The following is a 22425-nucleotide window of genomic DNA, read 5'->3' on the forward strand; positions in this document are numbered from 1 at the left end:
TATATTTTCAGCAGTAATGCTGCTATACCCAATAAACCGTATATTATTATTACACAGTGATATTTGGGGACGTCTTGGTCAGACAACTGCTGACTTCGACCATTTATTCTGAACATAGCTTGGTATGGATCAGTGTCGAGAAAGTGCGACGCAGCAGATCAAGATCGTTTGACAAATCAAAATAGAATTATAATCATAGGATAGATAGACGAGATAACCCAGGGTACGAAGGAGGATCGTGGGATGTTGTATCTGTTGAGTGTCCCCTTCCCACTGAATATAGCAATGCGAATGATGTGAAATTAATGTCTTTCATATTTCAAGACTTTGCGACACGTAAAATTTAAGTGCAATCGTTCTGGTTATGGGAAGAAATCCTAACTGGCATTTCCTGTTCGAAAATTATGCCTCGCAATTTTGAACCTCGTTAGCAAGAGGCTTTGCCTCCATCTGAATAAAATAATCTGGTATTAGCCAAACGTGGATCCGATGAAAAAAATATTAAACAAGTTAGTCTGCAACAGGAATGCGGATTGCGAGACTGCCAAGCAACGGTGTTGTTGAAGGCTTCCTGTCAAACTATAAATACAAACGAGTCGCTTTTCACAGGTTTCGGAAATATGTAACCAAAATAGTTTCGAAAAGTATTGCAAGTCGGTTCAGGGGCGAATGGCGGCTTATGGAGCGTCGTTGCTGTCCGAGTCTGACGTCACAAAACAAAGGCACGTGACGTCATGAGTGAGCCCCTCCCCGAGCGAGGGCGACTTAGAACCCTCATTGATCAAAGAATAAAGGGAAACGGAGTTGTGCCAGGACAATAGACACAGGGAATTAGTATTCAGGTAAAGGGAGAAAGAGTGAAAGACTGAAGGAGCTGGAAGCATAGGTATGGAGTTGTACATACAGCCTAAGCAAATGACAGTAGTCTATAACCACAGACATTTATGGAATATGCATGACGTCTATAATTCTTTATTCTGACAGTATTGATGATTGTTTACATATGCTGTCCGTGCATCATTTTTGGAAGTACGTAATTAAATTTGTAAATAATATTGTTCAGTAGTATCCACATGGTTCGCAAGTGGTACAGCATGTTATTTGAACTTTTCCACGGGTTCCAAGAAATTGAATGCTTCAGATGAAATGTCTTCTGACGTGAGTTTATTCACTTGTACCCATAAAAACAGATAATAGTTGCCAGAATCACACAGCCGAACGCAGCTAGGCCGTGCACACACACACACACAAACACACACACGGTTATCTGGTATATGGCATCTCAGGCAAGATTATTAACTGCTCTGTTTGGAGCTGTACCTTTTGGTCAAGTGTGCCAAATCAGATCATTAGTATTATTTTTGTAGGTTGATTATATCTACATATACAAGAAACTGGATTTTGTGAGCCTATTTCAGTTCTGCATAGATTATGACTTCCCAAAGTCATATTTAAATTAGAAGAGTGATACAGGATTTAATATAATATTTTTAGTTTCATATTTTATTCATAAACTGTGCACGGTCGTATTTTCCAAGTTTATAAGGACGTAGTTCATCACATCCCAACAGGTTAAAGTCACACATCCATCCATCCATCCATCCATCCCTTCATCCGAAACTCAGCCAGCCGGCTGTGGCTGGGAATAGCTCTGGCCGGATGTGTATCTGGTGCAGAGAAGCCAAAGGACTGGATATTTCATTTTTATTCTGGTTGCAACCAGGCCATTTTATTCAGCACTGGACTCTCCCCCTGTCTTATTGGTTGTGTCACAAAGATCATGTCAATTATACTTAGGTTGTAATTGAAGAGTGGCTCAATACAGAGACTTAGCTTCAGTAATTTGCTTTTGAGGTTGAAATAAAGCTGTTTTTCAGAAATATAAATATCCTAGAGGATGATCAAATATGATTTCGCCAGAACAATCTATATTTGTTTTGCTGTAAGTAAAGTTATAATTAGTTGTAATTGGATATTAAACGTTGTTGGCTCGTTTGAAGTTTGTGTTGAGAGTTTACATGGAAACTGTTTCGTCACGAAGGATTGTTGTATCCAACAATTTGCTAGTCTGGGCTTCAAAGAGTCCGTTCAGGATGTGCCTAAACATTAGTACAAGCATCTCTCTCCCATCTATAATCTATTGGATTATTTATTTATTTATTCGTTTATTTTAGTAAGGGAACATCTACAGTGCAATGAGCATTTCTTTTTGGGATTGTAACAACGATTTGAATAAATTCCATGACACGTGGCTGCACTTTTTCCACATGTTGCCACGCAGAGTTGTCACAGGTGAGACCAGCGGGATGGGTGAGGATAGGGTGACCGTGACGATCTGATATTTGAGACTCAAATTGGCAACGTCGCACTCAGGGGAATTCCCACTTCTGCCCCACCCTGAACGGACTCCTTGGAGCGCACAGGACAATATTCGCCGTTAACGAGAAGCGTCGTGGGTTCTTTGTTTTAATTGGGAGGTCTGTGTCAGTTGATAGAGTGCACACGTGTTGGGGTGTGACGCACTGAACTGTGGATATGTTAGTGCATGACGTCACGTCTTGTTAGAGAGGATTGTCTACTGGGGAAAAAATTATAAGAGATATTAGGTTTGGGTCTTCTAAAATGAGGTGTAGTGGGATCTATTGTTAGGCTTGGCTACTGGAAAAGAAATGTGGTGAAATGATAAAGATATGAAGTTTAGGTCTTCTAAAATGAGATGTAATGGGATCTTTGAGAAGAAGGTAAGAAAGTAAGAGTATGTGCGTGTCAGTGGCAGATAAAAACAGCTATTCTTATTTGTTGCATTTTTCCGATAACATGGAAATTCAGATTGTGCTGCGAAACAATATACCTTGAGTGTTATAGCCACTAAACTGCAACGAAACAATTTATGAAATTACAACAATCGCGTTTTCTCCTCAGACTTATCGTACTTTATTTAAAACTATATTTTATTTATTTATTTATTTTTATTTATTTATTATTATTTTATTTATTTATTTATTTTTTATTTTTTTGACTGCTTCTCTGTCGGGAAACGTGACATTTGTGACTCTCTTAGCATGGGCATCTGTCTCGTTTATTATGGTAAGGAAAAGTCTATAATCCGCCATTATCTTGGCATAATGCACACTTGGCACTATAATTCGGAAGATTAATCGATTAAAAAAAAAACGAAGAAATTATAGTCATTGGTGGAGTGGACTTGCATGAGACTGGATGAGGATAAACTGTTCAGAGGCATAGAAAAGTGAGTATACATTGGTAAGAAGGGAGACTTTAGGAAAATAGATATTCTGTATATAACGATAAGCATATATGTGTGTGTAATTCACCATGCGCTTGGATCACGCGTATGTGCTTGCGTGCGTGTTTACTTAATTGCATTTATTACTTGTACAAATACAAACACGATATTGGCGTAATACCTTTTGTGTGTATGTGACAAATTTCAAAGTAAAATGATCTTTTAAGAATAAATTGGAATCTTGAGAAGTGAAAATGCCCGTAATGTGCATTTTGGTGTGCCAGCATGGAGACAACTCGTAATATTAAATGGATGAGGTAAGAATCTTTCAAAGAAAGACATAACCTGGGGGTGAATAAACTGTTTACATACAAAATGTGCCTCAGAAGTCTTTCATTGATTCGCCATGGTCTCGGATCACGTGTTAGACTTGTGATCGACAGTTATTACTCCTGAAAGAGAACTCGTACAGACCGATCTATGGGCAACGATGTGTGACTTTATATACACTGCATGACCACCCTTAAAGTGAGAACATGGACGCTGTCTGTGAGGTGTTCACTCTCAATGGAAAAACGTTCAAACTACTCTTGAGCTCAGTATAGGGAATTACAATGATAAGACATGCCAACAGACCTTTGTGTCGCTAATAGAAATAATAATGAATAAAGAAATACATGTTTATGTGTTTATCCAAGTGCATTTTAAAACTTTGGATTACGTTCAATTGCCTCGAAGATGGAAGCTTAATCCTTTTATTGACGGCGCGATTGGTAAAATCGTTCCTACCTATATGTCCTGACAGCTTTAGACCATTATTTCTCGTCTGGTTAGCATTCAATGCAACAATGTTTTCAATTCTAAAAGCTTATATAAAAGTACCCCCAGAGTTTCACCTTTTTCGTGAGAGAATATGTTAGTGTTTTAAACGGTTGTCGTATGCTTTGATTCCTGTATTTAATACGAGTTTAGTGGTTCGCCGTTGTATTTTTTCCAGTTTCAGTGTCTTGAATTAGATTTGAGGACCAAACAGAAGCTGTAGCAGGACTTCTGAAGTTGAAAGATGGCGGTAACAATCCCAAAATCTTGTTTACCCTGTCTAAGGCAAAAAATAGTGTTTATATTAAAGCGTTGCTGATAATTACTACCAAGAGCCTTTTCATTCTCCACTTCATTTTTCCCAAAGAACTTTTAGTCGTATTTGTTATTATTTTTACCATGTGCATAATTTTACAATTGGGTTGATTGTTATTTATAGCAATTTTTTAGACCATTACACTAATCTGTCAATATCTTGAATATTCAGTTGGTTCGTGTGATCACTTGCTATTCCGCACAGCTTAGTGATATCAGTATATTATGAGACTTAAAGCCACAACCAATGCTATTGGTTTACACAATGAACAGAAATTATCCTAGAGCAGAACCTCGAGGAGATCCATACAGCTAAAAAGTTAATCGGGTCATCTCCCTTTTTAAAATTGTTAAAAGTGTTTCCAATCTAGCTTGGCAAATTAACTCTTACTCCATGCAGAGCGAGTTCAGTTTGTAGACTTTATTGCGGAACAGTATCTGAAGCTTTTTCAAGGCATTAAACCAATATATATATATATATATATATTTATAGTTTAGGATGACATTGCTGAAAAGTTGTAGAAGTTGCAGAGAAGCAGTCAGATTATGGACATGTTTAATTGGATTAATAAAATCACCTGGCGACAGCTACAACTTTACACAACGACCGCCATCCACCCCTGGTCAAAACGATAATATAACCTTTCGAGTCTTAGGGAGAATTTGCCTTAGCTGTAACGACGGCCTGGGCTATTGTTTTCTAAATGGCGTTCTCTGGCATCTTTATAATTGCATCCATTACTTTTCCCGTGATCGATGTCAGGCTTGTTGGCCCTTAGGCCTGTGGCTTCTTCCTGTCGCAAGAACACAAGCCAACGGCCGTTGAGGCTACATTGAACCTTATCCCTGCAAGATCAAAGTTGCTCAAATGTGGATGAATATTTCGATATGGGAGAAGGGAGTGTTCGAAACCTTACTTTCAAGCTGACTGCTCAGTCGTGTGTAGCGAAGCACCTTTCCACAATTCGGGACAAGTCAACCGCCACAACTTCCGGTGGCGGGAAACCGAGAACCCAGAGCAGGTTGGGGGACGCGACTGGAACTCGCCAACACACTATACTGTCGTTGCAAGAAGCTAACTAGGACAATGCTCCTGCACGTTACCGACGTAGCGTCCGCAGGTTTCCGAACGAAGAGTTCCCTGGTCCTCTGGACATTACCTCTTGGGATCCATCACTGTTGTGGATCACGTGCTGGGCTCGTGGTAGACAGCTATTACCCCTCGGATGAGAGCTCGGAAAGAACCAGGGATGCGTGTGCATCAGTTACTTCAGAAATGTTGCTCAGCGTGAGACTGACTTGTTATTACCTCGGAATAAAAAACAATATTATTATTTCATTTGTTTATTTACATTTTGTTTTATTTACACCATGAGTGACTTTTGGGACACCCTGTATACTTCTCTTTTTCTTTAGACTTAAAACAAGAAAAGGTGGATAAACTATTGTCTGACTTTAGTTTGTCAAAGTAATGTCACAATTTTCTAACTGATAATTAGGAGGAAAACGGCCTTTAAGAATGCTGACACGGTATTGCTGTAGCTTGAATGACAGGCACGTGTTTTTTTCCATCAGAATTATACGATGGTTTATTTTTTTTTTTCGTGTCATTAATTCATTTTTATTTATTCACTTATTTGTTTATTTTTATAAGTATTATATGTATTTATTTCATATATTTTTGCAAGAAGGAATATGGAAATATAATTTCATACAGTACCAATGTAATCAAGGGAAATCGACAAACAAAAAATTGATAGCATAAATCATGTTCACGGATAGATATTACAGAAGGAATTTAAAGCCAGCAAGTAGTATGATATAAAATTGAGTGATAGAATCATTCACGTGGGATGGTACAGTATGGAAAGTAGGTTAAGGCAAGTAGATAAGAATGTGGTATGTGACATTGGCATACGTGAGCTCACAAGCATACTGTAACTCCTTTTGTGTGTATTTGCAGGAGAATATATTATGCAGTAAAGAGACTATGTACCTAAACACAGACATATATAGTCATATGTTGTTTTATGCCTATTAAACATGATGTTATCAATATTATCTTTTATTTGTACCCACTGCTGCAACACTAAAGAGTAGAACATTTAAGCCTGACTCACCTTGTGCATTATGAGTGGGGAGAATTTATATAATACAGGCAATCCTTGAATGAAGTCTTTTCGTTATAACGATACTATATATATAATATATATATATATATAATATTGTGTATGTGTAATTTTGTGCGTTGTAAAGCGTACGATTATCATACACGTCAGTAAACGATACCGTATGAAAGTGATCGGGACGAATGATATGACATCTTCATGGCTGGTTTCGAGTTCACTAGCGTTGAGTGTGTGTGTATATGTATTCTTATGTGAAGTACGTTTGATAAATGGAGACGGAGAGACGTATCAGCATTGCCAATATGTTATATATTATTCAAGGTAAATGCACACAATGATTTATTATGGCTCAATTAGCACGTGGTATTAAACACACGTTATATATATATTATATATATATATATATATATATGTGTGTGTGTGTGTGTGTGTGCATTCATACTATATATGAGATTACGCACAAGAAAAACGTCAAATCACACATCTGTAATTTTCCCTTTTCTTCAGGTTTTTTTTTCTGAAATAGAATGACTTTTCAACCGAAATATTTGTGAGGCTGTTAGAGACCTTAATGTGTGGTATCTGACATTTTATGTGGGTTTCCCTATAATTTAATTGCGTAATGTTAAAGTTATAATTATTTTATTATAAAGAAATCAAAATATGGCGGCATAGAGGCTGAATTAGACATATTGGTATGACCGGCGGAACAGAAACAGAGTTCGAGCGCATCGTCCAGTTTCCCGTTGATTGGAGAAAAAAAATGCAGATAATGTCGATACATTTCACGTGGTGGTGGTGGGGGGGGGGCAACGTGTGGTGTAACAAACCCGCCATATCTTGATCTTGCAGGTTACTGTCTCCTTGTTCATATTATTTGCACTTGGAATGTTATTAACATACTGGCACCAGTTGTATGGATATTTTCCTACATCGACCACTACCACTACGATCGTCATTCACCAATAATTGCGTAATTTTACCTTGTTAATTTTTTATTGTATTTCTTAAACGTATGTATAGCTCAAACAGTATTGTTTAATATCAGGAGACATTAGGCTCTTCACTTTGAGGTTTAGTGATATTTTTGTAACCAGAAATATATTTACAATAAGAACTTACTCGTTTGTCATTAGTCCCGTGGTAAATTTGGTTTAGCTGAATGTCGTTTCATTTGTAATTACTCTTTCCAAGAACTTATCCACGACGAAATAGAATTGTCTTATTACCGATTGGTATTTACTTGTGTAGAGAACAGCAGTGGTGTACAATATAAATTATAATACTGAAATGTGTATATATGATTCCTTTAAAAAAAAATCTCAACGTGAGTTTGTGATAGTGCAAATATTTCTGTTGACAAGAAATATTTGTAACCTTGGTGATTTCTCACTGGAGAAATATTCTTAAGCTGTTCTTCAGTCTTACTAAAAACTACTTCTGTTAGAATATTTTCAAGCTAAAAAAAAAAAATAAGCCAATGAAGAAAAATATCAATATTATCTCATTCAAGGTATGCAAGATATGTCTTGAATCACAGGGGAGAATATTACATCCTCAGAATACTGTAACTCAAATATACCAGCACTTTGCACTATTTTTTCCCCCAAAGAGAATTGACCTGTTCAGACTGCACGTCTGGTGCAGTCTTCAAGTCACCCAGTCAGAAGACAATTGTATTGGAGTGGATCAGAAATTGAGAAAATAACATGAGAACAGAATAAGAAATTTTAAAGTGGCATACACAAGTGTAGATAAAATGATATTGATCAGGTTAGAGGTGAGTGTATATTCTAACGAAAAATATGTGGATGTAATGATTTTTATCAAAATCAAGTATAGTGAACATATTGAGATTCAAGGGGGATTTTTTTTTATCCCTGTACCAGAGAGGTTAATAAGGAAAGTAGGAGGAATGATGCTAGCTGCCAAAAAAAATAATAATAAAAAATAAATGAATAAATAAGTGGTTGAGGCAGTATTGGGAGAAGGTAAGACAGGTAATATGAGAGTACTTATAGAAGGAAGTGGTAAGAGTGATCTTGTAGTGGCATAGACACCAACAAAGACAAGGTGAAGAGAGGCAGAATATAGAGAATTGATGTTAGCCCCAGCAGAACAACCGCAGAAAATTACTAAGAAATAAAAGTGCTAATTTAATTCTAAGAGACTTGAATTGTGGAGAGGTGAACTGGAATGAGTGGAAGACAAGTGAAAGTGATGAGCCCTAGGATAATAGGTTGTTGAATATAGTAATGAGTAGTGGGAAAATATTAGGGAAATAAGGTTGAGATCTGGAGTCTGGTATGGAGGCTAATTTCTTAGGGATTTGGTGAATATGTTGATTGGGTTTGAAGATCTGCAATAAGGAGTTTCTTCTCTACATGCATCCTACATGACTACCATAAGTAGGTACCACCACCACCATTGCCAAAAAATTGAAGGGAATTAGGAATCTCACTGTAGAAATTCGTAAGGATAAATTGTAATGCGACTTCAAGAATACTTAAGAGGAAGTTGCAGCACATTGTAGCTGTTTTAGAGAGCCTGTTGGGGGTGGGGGGAGTAAAAATTTATCTGTTTTATTTTTTATGTATTTCTTTTTTTATATGTATATTTTTTCTTTTTCTTGTTTTTCTTCTTCCAGTTACTTCTGTTATTTCAGAGTGGTTTGGGGATTTCCTGTGATCAGAAAATATGTTTATTGTTTGTGCAGAAAAGATGTCTATTATTTGTACATTTCCTTGTTCTTCCAGTTGTTCCAGCGGTGCCTGACAAAAGTGCTCAACATTGAATTATGGCGCCTTTATGTCACATATGTCAAAGAAACCAAATCCAGTTTGCCAACGTACAAGTAAGTACATGTTTATGGTGACAGCTTGTGAAGAACTCCATAACTTTTACCTACATGTGGTTTGCATTTTATAGTGGAATATTCAGCCAAATTCCTTGACCAACTCTCAAGGTAAACATACTAAACTCCCCAACACAGCTAACAAATGACTTACCCAGATACTTCAGTGTGCTCACCTCCTATCTACAGGCAACATTGATCCCTCCAACCATTTCTCAGTAAAGATCATAATAGAATTTGCATGAAACACTAACTTCATCCACACACAAAGACATGTATGGTCTACAACAAGGCAAAATTGCCAAAATAGGTACATTTGTAAGAATTGGAGGACCATATTGCTAAGATAAATTTCTGTTGCAGGGAGAAGCTGAGTCAGGCTTACGAGTTTGCTGTAGACAAGATTGGCATGGATTACAATTCATACACTCTGTGGAATGACTATGCAAACTTACTTAAGCATGTTGAAGTTGTAGGGTCTTATGCAGAAAACCAGAAGATCATGGCTGTCCGCAAGGTAAAGACCTTAAATTCATGAGTTTATGATAGACGCTTATTCTGCAGTTGGCACCAGTGTGATTATACAATTAAATTGTGGCTTTGCAGGTATATCAGCGTGGTATTGTTACTCCCATGGCAAACATTGAACAACTGTGGAAGGACTATTTGGATTTTGAGAAGAGCATCAACCCCATTATTGCTGAGAAAATGAATATAGAGAGGGGAAGGGACTACATGAATGCCAGAAGAGTTGGAAAAGAGATGGAGGCAGAAACAAGAGGTCTTAATAGACATTTGCCCAGTGTCCCACCTTCAGGATTGCCAGAAGAAACAAAGCAGGTATTTACTAGAGGAATGTTTGTTTTCTTTGTCAATCAAAGAATTGATTACATTTCTGCATCTAGAAAAATAATAGTAGTACTGCTTAGTATGGTAGATCAAAATTTCATAGGAATCAAATTAGTTTTACTAGGAGTTATATAAATATTAAAGGTGAAATGTTCCTTATATGTTAGACCTAAAGGTGGTGAACTGATAGTTTGAATGCTAAGTTGGCCTTATAGTGCATTAAAGTGAAAGGAAATAATGGAAAAAGGTATACATGTATAAATGTATAACTGGTCCTTTGACAGGTGGAGATCTGGAAACGATACATCCGATGGGAAAAAGAAAATCCACTGAGAACAGATGATCAAACACTTGTTACCAAGCGTGTACGATTTGCCTATGAACAGTGTCTTCTATGTCTTTCTCACCATCCTGACATTTGGTATGAAGCCGCCCTTTACCTCCAGGAATCATCAAAACTGCTTTCAGAAAAAGGGGTGAGTTCAGACTTATCTTTCTAGCCTTTCTTTTCCATTGTTCATTTTTCACTTGCCTTGCTATACTCCATTTAATCTATGCAGTGTTGCATGGTGCAGGCAAATCTGCATCCTCATGATGCTGATTGTTTTGTCCTGTACTCATCCTCCTCGTCCGCCTCCTATGCCTCCTCCTCCTCCCTCTGCCTCTCATATATTCTAAATCTGCTTCATATAGTACTGTGGATAAAGTCACTTAATAGAACTTTATCTTTGTATTCATACCTAAATGCCTATGTATATATGTATATATATATATATATATATATATATATATATATATATACATACATACATACATACATACATACATACATACATACATATACCAAGGCTTTTTCCTCCTTACAAGGGAGGTAGCCAAAAAGGAAAAGGCATAAAATCATTCCCACCCATTCCATCCCTGAATACACTCCACACCCCTCCACCCTCCCTCTTATCTTAGCACCTCCTGGATGACGGGTCATCCCTGCACCTTGTCTCTCTCTCTCTCTCTCTATCTCTCTATCTCTCTCAAGTGTTTACATCCTCTCTAGGATCTTGATCACCCATTTCTTCTGTTTTTAGTTCCATTGTTCTTAATTGTATGACTAGTGAACATAATTACTTTCCTCTTTCAGGATGTCAATGCCAGCAAGATTTTCAGTGATGAAGCTGCTCAAATATATGAGCGTGCAATCTCAGGGCCTCTACGCACCAATCAACTTTTGTATTTTGCCTATGCTGACTTTGAAGAATCAAGGCTACGTTATCAGGAAGTGCACAAGATCTACCAACGCTTCATAGAAATTCAGGACATTGACCCCACACTAGTAAGATTAACTCTACATGAATAGTACATTTTGTGCCCAATTTTGAAAGTATTTTTTCTCTCTCTTTTTATTATTGATGAAAGATTGGTGAATGGGAGTGGAGTATGTGGGGATGAAATGGGTGGGAGTGGATTTCAGGGCCCTCACTTGTTGGGGGGGGGGGATGCATATGCCTTGGGGCAGCACATTTCTAGTATGGACATGCCACCCACAAGGCTGACAAAATGGATATAATATTGTACGGTAATACAGTATATGAATTTTGCATTAGAATCAAGAGAATATGAAATATTTTTCCCTGATCCTTTCTGCAATAGGGACATTAAATAACATTTTTAAAAGCTGTTTAATTATTTCACATGCCAGTAGCTATAATAGGTAGTAAGGAATGGTAGAGATGGGAAGTGGTAATGGGAGAAGGGGGGAAGGGTGTCACTGAAATTTAGCCGTGGGGTGGCACTAAGGCATGTAAGGGCTCTGGTGGATTTATCCCTCTGATTTTGGCTACCCCCCTTGTAAGGAGGAAAAAGCTCTTGGTATATGTATTTATTTGTTTATTTATTTAATATTGTTATTATTATGTATGCTTTTATTGTGCCGTCATGCCTCTGAGCAGTATGTCAGGAGGCAGCGATGACCCTTCGTCAATGAGGGTTAAGATGGGAGGGACAATGAATAGGTTTTTGGATGGGTGAGGAATAGATACACCAAAAGATCATTTGGCCTTGAAAACATATATAAAATAGAGGCAAACAAATAAATTTGCTTTTATTATTGGATCCAATAGACTTAAATATGTTTATTTTCTTTATAGGCTTATATCCAGTATATGAAGTTTGCAAGAAGAGCAGAAGGCATAAAGTCAACAAGAGAAGTTTTCAAGAAAGCTAGAGAGGACCAACGAACTAGATTCCATGTGTATGTAGCTGCTGCTCTCATGGAGTATTACTGTACCAAGAACAAGGACATTGCATTCAGAATATTTGAACTGGGGCTTAAGAAATTTCCTGATGATGCAGATTATATCATGGCTTATGTTGACTACCTCTCGCATCTCAATGGTAAGTAACCCCTTCTTAGTGCACAGTTATAGAACTTTTTTTTGTTTGTTTTTTCTTTCTTTTTCTTTCATTCTTTTTTTTCTTTTTACAGTAGAGTTATTCAGAATTCTTGGAAAAGGTTTTCATTTCCATTAAAATCTAACCTCCAAATTTAGGTGTATGTGTATGTTTATGTCATATCCATTTTTGTTTTGTAATTTTTAAGTGGTGTACTGTACTGTACTTATAATGTTAGAAATAAAGATATTATACTAAATAATGATATATTATCTTTCAGAGGACAACACTACGAGGGTTTTGTTTGAAAGGGTATTAAGTTCTGGACAGCTGAAAAATGAAGATTCTGTGGGTTTGTGGAATCGTTTCCTTGAGTTTGAGTGCAATGTTGGTGATTTGGCATCCATTGTTAAGGTAGAGAAGAGGAGGGCACAGGTCTTGCAAAAGGTTAGTAAGGAAAGAGTCATCCTATTCATAGATAAGGAATGAAATGTGTAAGAGTAGAGATTTTGGAAAAGATGATATAGGAAATGTAAATAAGATGGTCTAGACTTTATTAATGTTTCTGACTTTGTTCCTATGACCTTATGATATCCTCCTGTCCCAAATGAAGATTATTATTATTATTTTTTTTCTCATCATCTCTTCATCCATGTAATAAAAAAGTCACCCTAATGTTCTTCATCAATCCATACATATTATGTATAAAGGTAATATGATACTAGGTAGAAGTTCTGTCTATCTATATACCAAGGGCTTTTTTCCTCCTTACCAGGGAGATAGCCAAATTCAAAAGGCATATACCCACTACTACCCATTTCATTCCACTCACCACCCTTTCCTTCCTCTCATCTTAGCTCCTCATGGATGATGGGTCATCCCTGCATCCCACCCAGTGCCCTGGGTTGGAAGGAATGCAGCAACACACAGCGCATCCACAGCAAGGCCACTTCACTTAATTGGTGACCCCCTCTCTCTGTCTCCTCATGCAAAAAAAGAGTAGACGAGGAGAAATCACTTCAGATTGCATCAAAATATCATTCATACTTAACCACTCCCTACCCCCATCCCCCACCCCCTCCCTTTCTTGCATCACAGTATCATCTATACATAGCCATTCTTTACTCACCCCTATCTCCTCCCTCCTCCCTTCTTTGCTCAATAGACATCCCCCTTGTGCTCCATGGCCCTTTCACCCCATCCATCCATCTCATCCTTGGTTGTCCCCTCATGGTCACTCCATCCACCTCTGCCTTCCACACCTCATTTACTAATCTTTCTTCACTCATTCTTCCCATGTGTCCAAACCATCCCAATACTCTTTCATCAATCCTATTTAATAAAGTTATATGGTAAAGGGAGGGTAAATAGGATCCTTTCATTAATTTCAGCTGCAAGAGTTTGAAGGGAAGGACACAGCACAATTGGTCGACAGATACAAGTTCATGGATTTGTACCCATGCACGCCAACAGAGCTGAAGGCTGTGGGGTACCGTGACATCTCCACCCATGCCACCATCATTAACCCCAACATTCCTAGGGGACTTTCAATTCATGACTCTCAGGAACCCAACTATCCAAAGCCTGATTTTTCACAAATGATACCATTTAAGCCAAAAGCCAAATATATACCTGGGGAACATCCTGTACCAGGTAAGTTATTGGTTTGCTTTATTGATTGATTTATTGTGTATTTCATTATTTTTGTACATATATATATATATATATATTTCAACTTCCAGCATATGTGCATTTTACAATAAATTTATGTCTTTTATATTTTGAATAGATGATAAACATTGAAGATAAACATTCAACAGTTGATCCATAAAAATTACATTAATTAACTTTTTCATATTCTTCAAGGTGCTGGCTTCCCCCCACCTCCCACAGTTGCCAATCTGTTGTCTTTGTTACCTCCGCCCAACTGCTTTCGAGGACCTTTTGTCAAGTTGGATGCCCTCCTGGATCTCTTTATGCGCATTAATCTACCAGAGCAAGGTAAAGTTATATTTCATATCTGGTTTGCAGTTATGGAAACATGATAGCTAGTAAGAAGTTTTAGTCTAACAAAACATCTTCACATGAAGTAAAATATTTTTGTTATTTTTATCCATTTATTGTCTATGTCTTGCTGAATTGACTTTGACCCAAATGATGTGGTCAGAGATGGGAGGGGTGATAAATGGATATGGATGGGTTTAGGGTCAGGATATACTGTGACTTGGCCATCCTCATTATAGCTCTACTGGATTAAAAATAAATAAATAAATAAAATAAAATAAAATAAATGCATTTATGCATGAATTGTAATATCAAGCAGTCTTCTCAACATCAGGACATTAGTATAAGGTGTGCATAAGCTAATTGTCAAGTACTTGTTAATCAAATGATACATATACCAAAGTTTTTTTTTTTTTCCCTATAAGGGAGGTAGCCAAAAAACAAAGGCATAAAATCACTTACATATAAAAAAAAAGGCCCTTTTTAGGGTGGCCCAGCCAAGACACCCACCCTTTACCAATTCCACATCCATCAAACACCTGTATGTTGTCCCTTTTATCTTAGCTCCCTGTGAAGGAAGGGTCATGTCTGTCCCCTGCTCACTGCTTGCATTAGAAGCAGTGCAGCAAGACACAGTTTCTCCATAATAGGGCTCAACAGCCTTGGCTGGTTAACCCCCACTGCTTCATTACATAACGACTTTTCAATCTTGTCCACTCAAGAATTTACAAAGCAGACAAGAAGAAATTCCTTTTGATCCCATCAATTTTATCATCCATTCACAACCAATCTCCACTCGTGCCTATTTTTTGCCTTCTCCCTTCCCAGTTTGACTGAAGATGATTTATTAATTGATTTTAAGATGGGAAGGAATATCATCTTCATCGCCTTATTTTAATTTCTTCTTTTAATTTCCAGGTGACAAATGGTCAACAGCAAGTGGTCATGATGTGAGACTATTTGAATTGTCCAAATCGGTACATTGGGTAGTTGATGGCAGTGATCGTAAACGAAAACTAATGGCAGCTGATGATTCAGATGATGATGATGGAACCAAGCCAGTGCTGAGCAGTGATATATACAGAGCTAGACAACAGAAGAAAATTAGGTAGATTGTTTTTTTAGGAAGATGAAAGACGTGTTGTGCTACAGATGACTGAATGTCTGCTTTGGTCAGAAGACTAGGAAAAAGTTGTTATCATTTCCACAAAACAAAATTAACCAGGATAGAAGTATGTAATTGAGACCTACATACAAGTTAATCCTATCCTTTGTAAATTGACCTCCTGTGTGACAGTGATTCTCAACATTGTACAAAAGTTTGCAACTTGTAATAGATGTGCCTTCCATGCCAAGCAGAGATGGATACAGCTCAATATCAAGACCAGGTACTTGGATGTGAGAATAATCATGTTTTTTTTTTTTTTTTTTTTTTTTTTTTATAATCATGTAACTAAATTGCAGTGCAAGAAAGGTTGGACCTTGCACTGTAATCATTGGCAGTATTGTTCTTAACACCTTTAAGTTGAGATATTTTACCTATCATTAAAAAAATATGCTGCTGTCATTATTTTATGTGTAGTGCCCGCAGATTAAATCTGAACACAGTCCAAACATTGTCCAAATGAGGATATTTTTATCAAAAAAAACAAAAAAAAAAGAGAAAAGTTCAAATAAAACAAGAATTTTTATTGCATGATTTTATTTGTAGGGAGATATCACCATGATGAATCAGCACCCATTTAATTTATTTGGGCATTGAATGTGTGAAGTAAAGTTCTATATACCAAGAGCTTTTTCCCCCATATAAGGGAGGTAGCCAAGTCAAAGGGAGGGGGGGGGAAAGCTCTTGATTATCTAATTCTTTGCACCAAATGTTTTATACATCCTATGGGTCTGTAATAATTATTATTATCATTATTTATTTATTTACTTATATTATTATTATTACTATTTTCATTTATATTATATGTATATATATATATATTCTCTCTCTCTTCCTCCTTCCCTCCCTCTCTCCCAGCAAGGGTCTCTTCATTGATGCTTGTCTGTTGAATTTGATTCTGGTGAATTACCATACTTTTCTATTCTCCCAAACTCTTAATTGGATCTTTGGCAAAAGATAAAGACTTCATTGATCACCGGTGCCACTAATGCATCCCCAAATTATCACTAGCCAAATGTATTATAGTCTTAACTTAGGGTCATACTTGCCAACCATTGCGCCTGCACAGTCTTCCCAGCACTCCTGATCCCATAAAATATGTTTTCATCTGAAAACATTACAGGTTGTCAAGATTGTTCACTCAGTGTTGATAACGACAAACAACTTCATGTTGTTTATTCTTCCTGCTGAGTGCAGGCTCCAGTTTCTTTGCTGCATGAAAGCATGGAACTCCCAAATGATTTTTTAGCCAATCTTGGATGGTCCTTGTAGAGGTAATTCTAAAGGGAACAGAATTCTTCATTTTTAATTTCATAGGAAGTGATGGATGGCCTGGCCATGACATGATAAAGAAGGGAATTTGTGTGATTTAACACCTTTTCTGGCCTTTCAAAAAAATATTTTGGTTAGGTACTTTCTTTTGATGCAATGTGGTTTCATGGTCCCTGTCTTTTGCCTGCTTCATCCACTAAGTGTAGTGCTTTTTTCTATTACAAAATATCTTGCAATTGTGGCCATTGCCAACATATAGTTTCTCCACCTTGATTGATTTTCTTGTCTTTTCAGCACAAACTGATGCGTGATTGGCACTGGAAACGCATAAATAAAAGGACAATGGGGAGGGACCAGAAGTAGTAGATGGAACAGCCTCCTGAACCTTGTGGAATACTGGGGCAGAATAAATCCCATCACTGATACTTCCTATAGGTATTCAACTACCAAGTGTATTATAACTTCCATCTGCTTACACATCACTCAAGTAAAGACCCCCCCAACACCTTTGCATTTACATTTCTCCAAAAACTCTACACTCGTTTAAATCAATCCAAACATTTCCTTTTCCTTACTTTGCTCATTACTAGAGCCATATGCACTCACGAGAGGTCATATCACCCATCCTAATTTCACCTTTGTCTGCCTTATCCTCAGCGACACTTCCCCCCTAATCCACTATGCATTAAAGTTAAAGTTGCTGGGTTTCAGTTCCAATATCAATCCCAAAGACCCTCCTCAGAACATCAGCCGAGGCAAGCCTCAACCCCTCACTGTGGTGTCCAGCCACGGCAGTAATCTCCCCAGTAAACAGCTTAAGCTCACAGGCCCAGACGGGGCTTGATCTGCCGACCCCATGACACAAGGCCAGCACACTACCACTGTACTAGCCACAGTGCCACTCCATTCCGCCTTTATTCTTTTGCCATTCCTAACACCTTTCCCACCATTCACCCTTTCCTTTCAATTTCATTTCACTCAACACTAATACATCCATCTTTCTTCTCATAAACATGCTACCAGTCTCTTCCCTTTTACTATAATTGATAATTGTGCACATTTAATGACCCAATTAGTAGGGTTCTGGTTGGAGTACTCTTCCTAGAGCCTCTTGCAACTTGACTTTTCACCTCTGATGACACACATGGAAACAGTGATGGCATTCTTCTGCCCCCATCCACCCCCAACCATCACCACGATAAACAGGTTCAAGGGAACAGCATAAATGGGAGATGGCGGTAATACAAGAACATCTCTTCATTCCTTTATGGGTAGGGATTTTACTTTAACATAGAAGAATGACGTGTGACTGTGCCCCATAGGGGTGCCCCAAAACAGTCCCTAAATTGCTGATTGCATGTCACTATGCAGTCAGTACCCCAGTACAGGAAATTAATGTACACTCATGAAGTTCTAATGTAAATATCATCCTCATATCCCATTCAGATTTAATCTGCACAAACTGTTGGTGCATCCTTAGGGGTGCTCTCTAATGAGTAATGTACAACTGTTTCGTGTCTGTTGAGCAGTTCATATCAGAAATCATGAGCATATTCTTACATGATACTGTTTCTATGGGACACCCTTTGTTACCTGTATAGAAACAGTATGGTGAATCTTACCTGTGAAATGTTAGCAACATATAAAGCCATCTTACAAATAGGGAACAAATGGTTCAAGCACAGGAAGTTGGGGTGGAAGTGATTTATAAACACGTTCCTAGTCATTGCAAGGTTTTATAAACTGAGTTCAGGTATGTAAGTTTTTGTCATTAGTTATGCTCTCCAATACTTTTAATATTTTGTGATGAATTAGGTTTTATTTGTGTGACCTGCAGTTATTATAAAAAAAGATATTTGGTTTATGAGAGATCAACCTAGATTACAGGTTGTTAGATGTGCCTGCACGTGTATTTAGTAGTAGAGGAGGTGTGCATCAAACTTTAGTGCCGTGGCTACAGATTATCTCATGAACTTACTCATGAATATAAAGACAGGAAGGGTTGAAAAACATGTCCAAATAATCTTGTATCCATATCCACAGGGTAGGTCTATGTAAAATCATGCCACAGGCAATAAAGTTTGTCCTTGACATGTACCTGAGACAGTGACTACAGTGCACGGTATTAATGAATGTTATGTTTTCCTTGTGGCTGCTTGTATCAATTATTCGTTGGCTTACTCTAATAGGACCAGGTCAAGGTAGATTTTTATAAAGGTGTGAATGGTTTACCACGCATGTAGTGGAGACCAGATACTCATAGAGAGTTCATTTATTACTCTTTCTTTCCTTATTGCTCATTAAAAATGTGTAGAGAAAACTTAGAAGAGGCTGAAATACTGGGTATTTTTCAATTTAAATTGGTTGGGACTGGAGTTTGCAAGTTGCAAGTGGTTGAATATATGCAACATGATGAATTACAAATTATAAATAAGAAATACTTCAATGAAATGTGTTTTACTTATATAATTATGGTATTTTTATTTTCACAATATTTTGTTCGACTGAAAGAAACATGTTGACTGCGAAGATGAGGTGGGGAACAGGAGGTAATTTGGGAAGAATGTTGTGGGTGTGTGTAGATAAAGTTAGTAGGACTAGTATGTGAGAACTATTTAACAAAGGTAAGTATATTTTATAAATCAAGTAGAGAATAAAAGGTGCATGCAGATGGAGAAGTGATAATGGAAGATAGAATATTTTAGGGAGTTGCTAAATGTGAAAGAGGATAGAGAGGGAAAGGTAATTGCAGTGGGAGGCGCTAAGAATATGACAGTGAATAAGGAAAACTGAGGAGAAATAAGAAAAGATGAGATGAAAGCAATTAAAATGATTAGATGGGTGTCATGTGGTTCAGATAGGTGTCATGTGGGGTGTCTAAAGAAGGGAGGTACAGTGATGGTGGACTGGCTAATGAGGTTTAATGTTTGTCTAAAAGAGGGTAGAGTGCCAGAGGATTGGAGGAGTGGCTGTATAGTTTTGTTTTACAAGGGAAAAGGAGACAAGTGTGAGTGTAGTAGTTTCAGAGGGATCAGTTTGTTGAGTGTAGTTGGGAAGGCTTAAAGGAGGTTTTTGATTGAGTGGATTAGGAAAGGAACAGAGGGAGGGAGTAACTGGTAATGAACAGCGTGTGTTTAGGAAAGGTAGGTGTTGCGTGTATCAGATTTAGGAAAAGGTAAGGATTTTTTTTGGGGGCCTTTATGGATTTGGAGAAAGATTACGACAGGGTAGACAGGAAGGCACTGTGGGAGGTATTGCAAATATATGGGATACGGGGAAAGCTGTTAACCTCTTCGATACAATGATGCCTACGTAGGTGTCATGAGACATGAGTGGGTATGCAAGGCTGCTGGCATCAGTGTCTTGATTATATTTATTTTATAGTTGTAGCTGAGTGACCCCCAAATTCTGGGAACTGGTTTGATCACATTTTCTGTGTTTATTATTACTCAGAGTGAAAGACAACAAGTAATACGGCAGACTTCATATTCTATGATGTGAGTAGTGTGATGCATTGTACATTAGGCATCCGATGCTGCACGCGATAGTGTGACTCATATTGAAGAGGTTAAGAGGAGAGCAGGGGTAGAAAAGGAGTTGGAAAGAATGAGTGAAGAAAGATTGTGTGGAAAGCAGAGGTGGATGCAGTGAACATGAAGGACAACCAAGGATGAAATGGATTGATGGGGTAAAAGGGGCATTGGGAAAGAGGGGAATGTCTATTGAGGAAGGACAGGAGAGGACAGAAGATAGGGGTGAATGGAGAATGGTTGTATATAGATGATGCTGCGATGCATGAGGGGGAGTGTGTGGGGGATGGGGGTGAGGGAGTATGTGTGAGAAATAAATTTATGTATCCCAAAGGGATCTCTTGCTGTTTTCTCCATTTCTGCATGAGGGGACAGAGAGGGAGGGTCGCTGATTTAATTAAGCAGGCTTGCTGTGGATGTGCTATGTCTTGCAACACTGCTTCTGACCCAGGGCAATGGGCTAGATGTAGGGATAACCCATCATCCAGGAGGAGCCAAGATAAGAGAGAGGGCGGGGTTGGAAGGGAGTGGAGTATGTGGGAATGGAATGGGTGGGAGTGGATTTTATGCCTTTGTATTTTGGCTACCTCCCTTCTAAGGGGAAAAGAGCCTTTGGTATATGTATGTATTTCAGTTCACCACATGCCCTTCATGCTGCCTTTTGCAAGAGCCACCAACAGAATGCAACAAAAAAACTACATGTGCAGCATACTGCACAAACATCTAAAACAAATTACCATTGATACCACACAAAACATCCACACAGAAATACATACACACACAGATAACTGAACAAGTCCTTCAGGAAAGACTGCCAAGGTCGTTACTTTAATAACAACCTCCACTTACATATCCCACAAAGAAAATCCTCACACACTTGACAAGAACCATACTAGCATGCCTGCACTTAGGTCACCATCCATCACCGATACAGTACCGTACAATACAGAGTAGGCCTGACCACAGATTCCAACTGTCCCAGATACAACCACCACACAGAAGGTACAGAACATCTTATATAATGCCCCATGCTGACTGTTTCAACAACAATACATCTTCTCTGAGTGACTTATGGTCCCACCTGGAAAGTGTTGTCTTCAGCAAGAGAGACCAGAGGCAAAGATTGATTGACTGATACTGTATTTGCATATTAATTTAATACATAAAGTAAATATTGGTCATAGACTGAAAAAGCACAATAAAACAAAGACCCTTTGAATTTTGGGAGGTTTCCAGAGGCTGCATAAAATTACCCTATGGTAGTTAGAATATTACAAGAGTGAAATGACAGAAAAGTGTCAGTCAAGATAGGCATTAACCCATTAACTCTGAGAGCAGTGCTGTTGTTTAGCTGACTGTCACAGCAGGAGAACAATTCCATCATTTCTGCAAGGGGGTGGTCAGGTCTTCCCAACTAAATTCAATAGAATTAAAATTAAAAAACAATGTAATATTTATCATTTATATTGAAACCAATACTGACATATTCATTATCATCTCAAACATATGGTATAATTAGATCACAGACAAATTATCATCTTTACAGATTTGAAAACATCAACCTTTCAGAAGTCCATCACATTTTTACACCACAGCACGACACATGTGCAAAGTCAACAGACAAAACATAAAAATACTGCGGTTTACAGACAGAAAACAGGAGAGTGAAGGTAACTTATAGTGGTATATAGATATATCCAGCAAACATAATCCCATAACCTAGAAAAATAATAACGGTATTTGTTTCCTTGAGTTTCATTAAAAGGAAATCTACAGCTCCAGAGATAATAACAATGGTACATGTGCCATTGTATAGATTTCTGTGGAAATAAATTTTTGACTGTTGTCTATGTTGT

General features: G+C 37.8%; 1 protein-coding gene across 1 annotated transcript in view; it reads left to right on the forward strand.

The window, feature by feature from the left end:
- su(f) (cleavage stimulation factor subunit su(f)) overlaps positions 1-19508 on the forward strand; it is a 77203-nt gene extending 57695 nt beyond the window's left edge. The window contains exons 4-14 of the mRNA XM_076210554.1: positions 9267-9364; positions 9728-9881; positions 9971-10204; positions 10498-10689; positions 11349-11540; positions 12355-12601; positions 12879-13045; positions 13990-14251; positions 14465-14599; positions 15521-15710; positions 17334-19508. Of these exons, the coding sequence (XP_076066669.1) occupies positions 9267-9364; positions 9728-9881; positions 9971-10204; positions 10498-10689; positions 11349-11540; positions 12355-12601; positions 12879-13045; positions 13990-14251; positions 14465-14599; positions 15521-15710; positions 17334-17343 (1881 nt within the window). The 3' untranslated portion in view covers positions 17344-19508. The remainder of the gene's footprint in view (positions 1-9266; positions 9365-9727; positions 9882-9970; positions 10205-10497; positions 10690-11348; positions 11541-12354; positions 12602-12878; positions 13046-13989; positions 14252-14464; positions 14600-15520; positions 15711-17333) is intronic.
- The last annotated feature ends 2917 nt before the right edge of the window (positions 19509-22425 follow it).

This window comes from Oratosquilla oratoria, chromosome 27 (assembly GCF_046742065.1).
Source record: "Oratosquilla oratoria isolate Oo_2021 chromosome 27, ASM4674206v1, whole genome shotgun sequence".
NCBI lineage: Eukaryota > Metazoa > Arthropoda > Malacostraca > Stomatopoda > Squillidae > Oratosquilla > Oratosquilla oratoria.